We start from the raw sequence: 11,968 nt of genomic DNA, 5'->3' as shown, positions 1-11,968 counted from the left end.
GCACCTAAATCTGAGTACATTTCGCCCCCATCAGATTTGCAGTGCATTGCAGTGATCGCACATGCCGGCCCGATCAGTCATCGCACAAAAGATCATCAGTTAAGATACAAAATTGCGACGCATTTTAATGAAAGCCCCAATGAAACTTATTAGTAGGCATGCCACTTTTTCTACATGCTTTAAAGGTTCTAAGTATATAACGTGTTTGGTATTGTGCTTGTATTAATACCTTCTTTTTGCTCTTCTGAAGTTTGATATAGCGCCTAACGCTAACACACTTAACAAAGCAAGGTCGAAACAGTCAGAACACGTTCTCTCACCTTTTACGATGCTGTCGCTTTCTCGTCAGGGCTTCGTCACCACGCCGCTACACAAACATCAGTCCAGCCGTAGCCCAGCACGTTACTTCGAGCAACCGAACAAAAACGGAGAGCTTAAGAGCTTTGCGCCGCACTGCCCCACTACGGATTGTAGCAACTGCGCTTGGAGTGAGACTAGTGAAACCAAAACTGACAAAAAAAAATACCTGTAGACTAGTTCGCCATTCAACAGAATACCAAACCGTAGCCTGTATTTCCCATCATTCCCATAATGGTTAAACGATTGCAGCGCCAGATTTCCCTCTGTTACAGTAGAATCTCTATAAACGGAAATCGCTTAAATGGAATTGCCGCTTAAAGGAACAGTTGCCTGTAATTTGGTTGGTTTTGTATTCAGGTAACGTAAAAAAACTTCCGGTCATCCGAAGTAAAATATCCGCGTCGCCGTGTAAACGGAATCGAAAATGAAACTTCTTGGCAGACCCATGAGATTGGCAGATGCCATGAGCATCAGTTTTTTTCCGGTTCCGGCTGTTTCTTATTTTTAGTCGTAAGCCTCACCTCGTTGGTAGGCGGCCGTGTTAGCGCAACGAATGCGCAGTTCTTGTGTTAGCGCAGTTCTTGTTCTAGTCGTTCGGTCTCGGTTCAAGTCGCCGAAGTTACAGGGCTTAGCCCCCGCCGCCTGGTTCGTGCCGTCGTGGTGCCATTCGTGCTTCATTGCCGCGTTCGCATTTTCTAACATCGGTGGCTTGTAAGCGCTCGCGAAGTTGGGGCCTAGCCTCTGTTGTTTCAATGGCGGCACAGAAGCGTGCACACCATGCGCTCACGTTAGAAAAGAAGATGGACATTATTCTTGACTTCGAAAGCGGCTCTTACACGAAGTCGGCGCTCGCGACAAAGCACGGCATCCCGAAAAGCAGCTTAACGAGGATCCTGCACGACAAAAAGCTACGGGATGCCTTTGAAAGGTCGCGATTCGGGGCCCAGAGGAAGCGTCTGCGACAATGCGACAACGAAAAACTGGAGAAGTGTCTCGTGTTGTGGCTTAGGAGAGCCCGGAGCTAGAACATTCCAATCAACGGACCACTAATCCGTGCCAAGGCAGAAGAGTTTGTCCTTCAACTCGGGATAGCAGACTTCTTGTGCAGTGAGGGCTGGCTGACAAGGTTTAAAGACAGAAACGGCCTCGTTTTCCGCACCATTGCAGGAGAAGCCGCAGCAACTGATGCGACAGCGTGTCGCGACTGGCGTGCAGGGCGGCTTCCGGAGTTTATGGGTCAATTCAAGAACGAGGACGTCTACAACGTAGATGAAACATCGCTTTTTTTAAGCTCCTGCCAACGAAATCGATGACTTTCAAAGGTGTGAAATGCACAGGTGGCAAACTGAGCAAGGAAAGACTAACTGTTCTTGTAGGAGCAAACATCTCGGGCAGATACAAGTTGAAGCTGCTTGTGATCGGCAAGTCCAAAAATCCTCGCTGTTTTAAGGGCATAAGTAATGTGCCCGTGACATAGGAGTCAAACTCAAAAGCGTGGATGACGCAAGCCCTCTTCAGCAAATGGCTGCACACTGAGGATGCGCGATTTTCGCAGCAGAAGAGGAAAGTACTTTTCCTTGTTGATAACCGCCCTGGACATGGGACTGTAACAGCTAGACTGAAGTCAATTCAGTTGGAGTTTCTCCCGGCCAACACCACGGCACTGTTGCAGCCCATGGATCAGGGAGTTATTCAAGCCCTGAAAGCCCGCTTCCGCAAGGGTCTCCTGCAGAGGATGCTGGTGTGTATGAACCAGAATAAGGAATACAAGGTGGAAATTCTTGGCGCCATTCACCTTATTGCCGATGCCTGGAGGCAGCTGACTGCTAATACTACAGCAAATTGCTTTAAGCATGCAGGATTATTTTCAAGTGACCAGACATCCGACTTGCAGTATTTGCCTGAATGTGACAGTGAGGATGCCCTTGAGAGGCAGGAGGTGGTAGAGCAGTGTGCTTTAAAGGCAATCCATCTGGACTTTGATGAGTACATGCACATCGAAGTTGATGTTGTGATTTGCCCTGAAAACACGGTGGAGAGCATTGTTGCTGAGGTGTGTGATGAAGAGGAAAGTGAGCCGGAAGAGGAATCTGAAGGGGTAGCTACCGTGGAGCCTACCACACTTCAAGGAGCAGAATCAGCTGTGCAGTATCTCAAAATTTTTTTGAGAAGGAACCAGGATCTGAAATGTTTGACCAAAGCTTAAATGCCATGGAAGAAACAATACTAAAAATGCAGTTCCAAGAACTCATACAAAGCAAAATTGGCACATTTTTTAGTCCACAGTGACTAATTGTTGCCAAATAAACTTAGCGAGTGCTGTACCAAAACCGCTTGCAGTTTTCTTGCTTTCTGAAAAACTATCAGGTACATTCACCTCCTAGTGCTTGGAGTTCCATAAAATGGTATTAAAGGGACACTAAAGGCAAATATTATTTCAACGTGGACTGTTAAAATACCATACCAGAAGCCTTAAATCGCTTGTTTCATGCCAAGAAAAAACTAGTTTTAGGAGAAAATTGCGTCCGAAGCGTTCACGTACCTCTAGCGCAATTCAAATCGCCCGCCCGAGCGAGGAGTGGTGTCGTCATGGCCATATAGTGACGTTGTGCCGCCAGTGAGTAAAACGGCGCCCGCAGACAGCGCTACAGCATTTTATGCGGAAAGCGCAAACGCGCGGCCAGAAACAGAGCCGACGGTAGTGCGAAAGCGGGAGGTAAAGCGCGCGCCGAATTGTGAGCACGAAGATCGTCGACGCTCGACGCAATGGACCAACTAGTTGACGACCCTGACAACGACACATAGGCTCGCGATGCTGGGCTTCATTTTAGCGATTTAAGCCCCGATGAGCGTGACATGCTGTTGAGGGCTCGCGCTGCCGGCGTCGTTGCCTACCACGACGGCGGCCTCGACACCAGCTCTTCCGAACGCGAAAGCAGCGAGGACTCCAGCTATCCGTTGTCGAGCGACGCAGCTGGTCACCGTCTGGACATCCCGTCGCGACTCAAGCACGGACTGGTAAGTACAGATGCTTGTTGCTAAGGGCTGCATCGGTTGCTTAGAAACTTGACCTGGGGTGCTATGCAGGATGCGCCGAGTTTCTCGTTCACCCGAGTTTTACCCGAGTTTGCTCGATGGCAGTCAGTGAACGAAGATAGCAAGGAACGTGCAATAACAGCAGACAAAAAGAAATGTCGAGATAAAGCCGCGTATGACAACATGAGCGCACCCTGCGCGGCACAGTGCTGCCGGGCTTCAAGCACAGAGGACTGCGCAACAAAACGCGCCAGCGCCGCGTATTGTTATCAACGTATTATCGCAATTTAGCAATACCGTCACTGTCCCGCTGTCTATCTGCACACTTGCCGTGCAGCCACTTGCCACGCCTTTCTCGGGCGCGTCAAGGGCGTGCCTCCTTTTTCGGGCATTATCTTTCTATCCTCCGTCGAATGCGAACAGGGCACATGCGGTGTATTCTTGCATCTATACTTTCCCTCAATCGAATACTTTGAAATACAACAAATAAAATAACCAACATTTTATTTCTTAAAGTATCGGTTTTTTTTGTTTTGAATGCTGTAAATTTGTGATGACAAACGGACATATAATGAATTATTAAATTTTGTACTTTTTTGCCGCGAGTGGCGACAGTGAGGCGAAAGCTTACAAGCGGATACATTCTAGAGGGTCACACGTACGAGGGAGTTCATGCGGTGAGCAGTCGCCAGGGGCGCTGCTCGATAAAGTCGATAAAGTCAGTCATGACAACGATCTGCTCATTCCCTGTCTAATAGGGGAATGGCAACGCAGCGCTGCGGCATGGCTGTTCACCGCAGGTGCTTCACTGCGGCGGCTATTAAGGCCGCCGCTTTACCAACTGAAACGACACTTTAGCCATAGAGACGGGAGCAACGGCTGTCACTGCAAAATGGCTGTGCGGTATTCTGGGTCCGTAGTGACGCAGCACAATGAAAATGCACCAGTTTATCTGCGTGCGCGAAGTCTCCGCGATGCATTGCGAACACGAGCGTGCTGCCCAGCGACACAGTTCGTCGTTTGTCACCGCTTGCCCATTGAAGGTGCCTCCGTGCGCATGTGCGCAGAATTTGAGTGTGTTGTTCACTCCAATGTGCTTGCCGATTGCCTCTGCTGCTCAGCTAACAGCGATCGCAGATGGATATCGTAACGACAGCGCAGCAATCGCATTTTGGTGGGTGAGGGCTCTTGTGTGCAGTTAGGAAATTAGACTTCGAGCGCAGGAAGGTGTTGCAATTGTTTAGTGTGCCGTGCTTGTGATGACAAAATGCCATTGCACTGGGTGTGTTTGCGCTGACCGCTGACCGTGTTTGCTGCACTATATCATTGACAGAGCAGCCATCTCAAATGACCGCTGCGATACGTTGTCGTTGGAAAACACTACGCACTGCTCAAGATTGTCGTCTACCACGGCGCATCGACGCCTTGCAAGCAGCTACAGTGACGTGCGGATAATTATTTGCTGTGCGCTACGTAGCCACAACGCAGGCAATGAACCGTGTTGTGGGGTCATCACAGCCCAAGAAAACATATGCATAAGGCAGCGAAAGTCGACGCTTTTTTTTTTATAGTGGTGCTGAGTACATCACCGATGACAGTGCGTTGTGCGTGTTTTATTTCGCCGGTCAAGATTGTTAATGCCTCTCAGTTCCGCACCACGTCGCTGTTGTCGAAAGATAAGTTGGGCGTGGCCCAACCGTGGTGGGCGCGCACAAGAGTTACATGCCTCGCTCGGGGCGTGACCTATGGTTTTGATTGACACGCGAACTCGGGCCAAACTCGTACATCGCGAAACCCCCCTCGAGTTAAACTCGGGAGCATGGCGGCGGCAGCAGCAGCCTGTGTCATCGCATCCAGCGGCGGCAAGCGTCAATATGACCATCTGGACCCGTTCAGCTACATGACCGACGTAGAGTTTCAGCGTCGTTTTTGCCTTTCCAAAACGTCAGTGCGCTGGCTGTGTGACGAGTTAGGCGAACGCCCTTGTCTGCGGAGACTGCGTGGCGGGCATATTATGCTTTCCGAACACAGACTGATGTGACTAGGCTGCGGAGGAAAAGTTCGTGCGATCGCTTCTGCTCTCTCCTGTTTCAAGCGCTGCTCGTCCACCGCACCCTAGCCCCAGGCCAGGTCCGGCGTCGTCATCGGAGTACTGGGGCACCTACGAGCACCTGGGGTTCAACCCGGGCCAACCAACGCAGGTTGGTTGGCCCGGAAGACTCAGAATGGAAGCCGGGCTGCCTTCCGATGCAACAGGTGTCGAAATCAGTTTTCGCAGTTACACGGTAAAGCTGCAATGCACGGTCAGAGAGGCGAAGGACGTTACTTCGCCAACACGGACCGCCTCAGCCATCCGAACGACCACCTCTCCAGGCGGCAAATGATTTGGCTCACGTACTGCGTGAGCAAAAGCGTAGACATATGGCTGTTGAAGGAGATGACCGGCGACTTGTTTCCTCTATAGGAGCACACCATCGCCGACAGGACGAACTACCCCCGTAAGATCGCGAGGGACGAGCTGCCTTACGGGGCTATGCCTCAATCCGCATTGGTAGACAGTCAACCAAAGCGTGAACTTTGTGGACCCCATCACGGGCGTTCACACGCAAAAAAAAGAAAGTTATTGTCAAAAGCGTAGACATATGGCTGTTGAAGGAGATGACCGGCGACTTGTTTCCTCTATAGGAGCACACCATCGCCGACAGGACGAACTACCCCCGTAAGGTCGCGAGGGACGAGCTGCTGGCGCGACCTCCACTTGGTACCCCGGGTAGATAGCGCAAATTGATGAGTGCCTTCTTCGCGGTGAGCAAAAGTATACAATCGAGGCCGCCTAATGACGGGCGACAACTTTCCGCCAGCCGCCAAAATTACGGCGGTGTTAAAGTTGGGGGCCCATGGGTCTTCGGCATGTTCTGCGTGACCAGAGGGGTGCTGCGACTTTCAAAGTCGACCGACGAAAGGCGGCGACGCTAGGCGCCATTATTGCAGCCAATGTTCAACCGGGGACCATTATTCATAGTGACGAATTGGCCGCATACAAATGTATCCCAAATTTAGTGGATGCTAACGGGGCTATGCCTCAATCCGCATTGGTAGACAGTCAACCAAAGCGTGAACTTTGTGGACCCCATCACGGGCGTTCACACGCAAAAAAAAGAAAGTTATTGTCAAAAAGTGAAGCGCTCCCTCGTCAGCGATGGGTACAGGGTAACTGCACCGATGCTGGAGTCCCACCTGGGATGCATGTGGTGGCAGTCAACATCCACGTGCGCTGCAAAGACCCTTTCGTGCGTTTGTTAGAAGCCACGGATCGCTCGGGCTAGCCACTACAAAGACTCTTTCCTGCGGTTGTTAGAAGCCATCGCTCGACTCTTGCCAGTATGGAGGTGTATCGCAAAGTAAAAGAACATAAAGCGTAGTTTTCTGACCCTTGTATGTGTGCTTTCCGGCATTCCTGTGGGCTTACAAGGTAAGCGCGCGGCAAACCACTTATGCGCTAGCCGACGCTCACTTCGTCTTGTAGCTGGATGCGCGCGCTACTCGCAGCTTTTCTTTAGAGCGAGCAACGAGCGATCTATTAAAAGCCCAGTGTGAAAACCAGGCGCACACCAATCTCTGCTCGGAAATGGGAGCGCAAGCACGTAGCGAGCCGCACCAATCCAATCTAGAGCAACGGAGCAACGAGCGATCTGTTGGAAACCCAGTGAGAAAAGCAAGCGCACACCAATCGGTGCTCGGAAATGCTAGAGCAAGCACGTATCGAGCCGTGCCAATCGAATCCAGAAAAAAAAGAAGGGGGCGAGCGTCCCCTCGTGGCATAACGCGAAGCGTATTTAAATACAAATTAGTCTAATACACATTCCGTGTACATCGTGGAAACATTAAAATGCTTACAACCCACGTTAATGTGACTAATATTATTGTACTAAATGAATTTATTTTATAACTCGCTTGTGCCTGTATGGCACTCGGTGGAACGACAAACAAGTGAAAGAAGGCACGACCATGCACCGACCGTATGATCACGTGAGCCCCAGTTTGTCGACCGCCCATATGGCAACGCCCAAGGGATAATAGCCACCCAGAGTGAATCTAGATAAACCAATGAAATTGGAGGTGTGCCGATGGACAAACTTCGTCTTGTTACCATTTGTTCTTTGATCTTGGGGCGTCGCCAGAGCTCGTAAAGATCCCGAGTTTCGCCAAACTCGGGGCATCCTGCATAGCACCCCTGGGTGTCGCAGTGCGCAGTAAAATGTAATCGAATCCTCTGCTCATTTCCTGCTACGCGAGCAGCTATAACGCAGTGTCATTTTCAAGTTTACACGATCGAAAACAGTTCATGGCCAAGGCCTAAACCCAGCACCGTGCCTGTCGCTTCACATTGGACGAACCTATAAGTCGTGTTATGAACAGTGCGGGACGGAGCATTGCGAATTGCATGTGTTCTCTGCTCGCTGCTCAGAATAAACGGCATTTTCGTTCTTTTATGGCACATGCATTACTGTTACTTTCACATTACAAGTGCGAATTCGGACAATGTCAGGTGCTTCCAAAGTTTCGTGAGTTGGAGTGTGTGTGCTGTCGCGAGATGGGTGCACCCGTAACTGTGGCGCAACCGCAGGGTTGCATCACGGAACATCCGGACTTTAATGTCTCTGTCTGAACATTGCCATGCTCCGTGTGGCATACCTTGAACTTTGTTCACGGTGGCACACCATGGACAATGAAATGCACAAGTAAGTTCTTCGTTTGCGCAACTTTCTCTGGACAAATTAAACATGCGTCGCTAAAACACATAGCTTATTGAAGAAGACAAACACAAATTTTCGGATCCCTCCATGATGGCTTCTTCAGTTTTTATTCATTTTTTTTTGTTCAATGCTGTTCGCCTATTCGGGCTGTTTAGGTGGGTCAAAGACCAACATAAAAATGAAATTCTTAAAAAATGTTAACAGAATTAGTTTGCAAAGACAAGAAGGTCAAGACTTGCGTAGTGTAGAACAGCATACATACAGGACATCTGAGGCTCATCCAGGAGGCCGCAGGTACCATCGGGGAACCAAGGTTATAGTTGCTTGTTGTAAAGTTGAGAAAGTTTTCAGTCGTAATGGTTGGAGTCCAGTCCTTGAAAGCGATTCGGTATTTTTGTGTGTTCTGCTATGATGAGAAACAATGAATGTAATGGTATTTTTTTAATTCTCTTGAGTAATTCAATTTCAAGGGCTGTATTGGTTCCCAGAGAGCCCAAGCATACTCCTGAGTCAGTGTAACAGAGGTTTCATACAGCAGAAGTTGTGGCACCACAGGCAGGTGTGGTGCCTTTTAGCTGATGTCTGAGGAGACCTAATATTTTGCGAGTGAATCCAGATGTTCCCAACGTTATTAGTCCAATTAAAATTGCATCCAGTTGCTACACCAAAGTTGTTTACTTCACTGGTGTGGCTAATTTCAGCATTGCTTAGCAAATAGCTGTGCATTAAACACGTTGTTTCATTTGTAATGGTCATGCACACTGTTTTATAAACAAATTATAAACATTATAAACACCACCTTTCAAGAGTTGTCAAGGATTCACTCACTAATACTTAGCCAGTTTGTTTGTCGTTACAATTTTTTCATTCCTTTGAGCGAGCCTTCTCCTGGCAGCATATGTCGCTAAGCATCTTGTTGTGCACAATGCTGAATGAAATATCGCAACAGCTAGGCTGAGATGTTGAAACAACTGTTTGCTAAAACATTTTGTTTATTCAAGCGGCGGTAGAAACAATTCAGAGTGGTTGGGGATTAAGAAGGAATCTAACTGTAGTGAGATGATTGCGGACCGTCACGTTTGTTGACGTGCGGTGCGGTGAAGGATGGAGCCGTAGACGTTTAGGTTTGAAGATAACATATATTAGAACTAAGCACTCTGTAAAACACTATACAAACAGCACGACGCACACATCACACTGTGACTAAAGTACATATAACCCATGCATGCGAAGTCCCTACGCTACAAGGTTCTTGCTCACGTCCTGGTCGTCTTCAGTAGAAGGAGACCGTGGTGGGACGACTTGGTCGCTGAGCAAGGCGTAGTGGGTCGACTTGCCGCGATGCTGGGTTAGCGGTGGCGGCGGCTCGAACGTTGAGGATCGGCATGCGATCAGACGTCCAGGAACAGTACTAGCCGGGAACAGTCTCGCGGGCAGGTAGTCGCCGTGGCAATCTTTACGTTCTGGTACGTTTCTTTCTGCTTGAGTACAAGTTTTGGAGGGTCGCTATTTTCAACACCTTCGCGAATGTTGACCGCGGCAGCAGCCTGGTGTTTTGTCGGCGGCAACGACTCCCGCTCCTCGTACTTTTTAAGGAGATTGATGTGGAAGGTACCTTCTCGTGTGCCTAAGTCTACGACAAAGTCGATGTCGCTTTTCTTGTCAATAATAGTAAATGGTCCCTTCCAGGTCAGTATTAGTTTGTTGTTGTCGGATGGGACCAGAAGTAATACTTTGTCTCCCACGGCAAGGTGTCGAACCTTCGCCTTCCGGTCATAATATTCCTTCTGGGTCACCTTTGACCTTCGAAGTGCCTCATGGGCAAGTTCGCACGTTCGGTGTAATCGTTCTTGCAGCTCCACAACGTAGCCGTACGTTGTTTTTGTCTCGTCATGCAGTTGGCTTCCCGACCACAGCTCCTTGAGGATTGCCATTGGTCCTCGTACGTAGCGTCCATAGAGCAGATCAAAGGGCGAGAAACCCAAGCTTGCCTGCGGGACTTCCCTGTAGGCAAATAACAGTGGGGCTAAGTATCGGTCCCAATCTTTCAGGCTTTCTTGGCACATCTTTCGGATCATTTGCTTTAATGTTCCATTAAAGCGCTCCACTAGACCATTCGCCATTGGATGGTAAGGCGTGGTTGGTAGCTGTTTAAAAGACAGCAGACGGCTTAACTCTTTCATGAGCTGCGAGGTGAATTGTGTACCTCGGTCGGTTACTATTTCTCGTGGAATGCCGACCCTGGAAAACATCTCAAGCAATGCCTCGGCAATTCTTTCAGCGGTGATGTTTGGCAACGCAACCGCGTCTGGATAACGGGTTGCAAAGTCTACCATAGTTAGGACATATCGATTACCACTGGCCGATATGGGTGACAGGGGTCCAATGACATCGATAGCGACGCGCTGGAAAGGCGTATTGATTATCGGCGCGTTTCTCAGAGGCACACGTCCTACAAGATGTTTTGGGACGGTCCTCTGACAAATGTCACAGGATTTCACAAACCGCGTGACTTCTGCTTGCACACCAGGCCAGTAGAATTCTTCCGAAACCCTATCCGCCGTCCTCTTTGTTCCTTGGTGACCGGACAGTATGCCTTCGTGTGCGATCTTCAGGACGGATGCTCGAAGGTCCTTCGGAACAACCAGCTGTTCCACTTCTCTCTGTGTCGCAGACTTGTACCGCCGGTAGAGAAGGTCATTGATGATGACGAATATGGCAGTGGTTGATCGTGTCGTTTTAGTCTTGCCAACGTCCGCGAAGCAACCACTGAGGCTTCGGTCGTCTTTTTGCATTTTTGCGAATCTTTCGGGACCAACGTCCAACGGGCTTGTCATGACTACTGGCAGCTTTGGTGATTCTTTGCCACCGGATCGTGATACAGCAGCCACATCATCATCGCAAACAGGTTCGGTGTTGTCCTTGCAATGTAGACAGCCATCAGTACGTTTTTCAGGCTTTAGCGCGGCTTCGCTTCCAGGCAACTCGAGAGAGGGGCAGACGCCGTTGATATTGCCCAACACAACATCATACAGTGGCCGTTCCATGCATACTACAAGTACCGTGCCCTTGTAGAACGGACAGTCGATATCAACTTCGGCTTCTTGAAGTTGTTGAGCGGAACTGTCTAATAAATAAACAGTCCGCGTTTTCCCAGTTAGTTTCTCGGCTGGAACAAGTGCGCGTTTTACGATGACAGTGTCGCAGCCTGAATCTCTGAGAACGGTCACAGGCTGACCTTCCAGATAACCTTGCGCTGTCGGCATTCGTGCTGTTCGACGTATCGGACCGACGGGGCTTTCCGCACCCGACCCAATCTTGTCACATCGGGTGTCTTCAATGTCTGTTGAAATTTGGCACTGTTCGCGCAGGGTGCTTTCTTGCGTTGTTTGACCACGTTCATAACTGGAACACAAAGCCTCGTTGCAGTCCTTCGTGTTCTTGGGAAAGCTCTGTGGCTTCTTCCCTTTCACATTGTTCACGGGCCTACTCCCTGTGGCTCCAGACCAGCAATCAGACGGCTTGTGGCCTCGTTTATTGCATATGAAGCAATGGGGCTTTCCTTGAGCGCTCGTTGGCTCTTTTGGCACCGTCCCGCTCTTCACATACGCGTTCTCTTCTCTGCCTCTCGCCAGGTGTGTCCGGCCTTGGGCTTCGAGATAATGATCCGCTGTTGCGGCCAAATTGCTCAAATCTTTACAGCCTCGTTCCTTCAAAAATACCGCGAGCTTCTGGTCGCATCGACGCAAAAATTGTTCCGAGACGACCCTGTCTCTCAAGGCGTCATATGTCCTTTCGGTTTTGGCCAGTTCTTG

The 11,968-nt window shown here is 49.6% G+C and overlaps 1 protein-coding gene across 1 annotated transcript; it reads left to right on the top strand.

Annotated features, from left to right (window-relative positions):
• The first annotated feature begins 1,858 nt into the window (after positions 1-1,858).
• Positions 1,859-2,566, top strand: LOC119459219 (tigger transposable element-derived protein 6-like). The gene has a single exon (XM_037721038.1). The coding sequence runs from the start codon at positions 1,859-1,861 to the stop codon at positions 2,564-2,566; it is 708 nt and encodes a 235-aa protein (XP_037576966.1).
• Positions 2,567-11,968: the final 9,402 nt, after the last annotated feature.

This window comes from Dermacentor silvarum, chromosome 7 (assembly GCF_013339745.2).
Source record: "Dermacentor silvarum isolate Dsil-2018 chromosome 7, BIME_Dsil_1.4, whole genome shotgun sequence".
In the NCBI taxonomy this organism is placed as follows: Eukaryota; Metazoa; Arthropoda; class Arachnida; order Ixodida; family Ixodidae; genus Dermacentor; species Dermacentor silvarum.
This window is presented reverse-complemented; position numbering and strand designations above follow the sequence as displayed.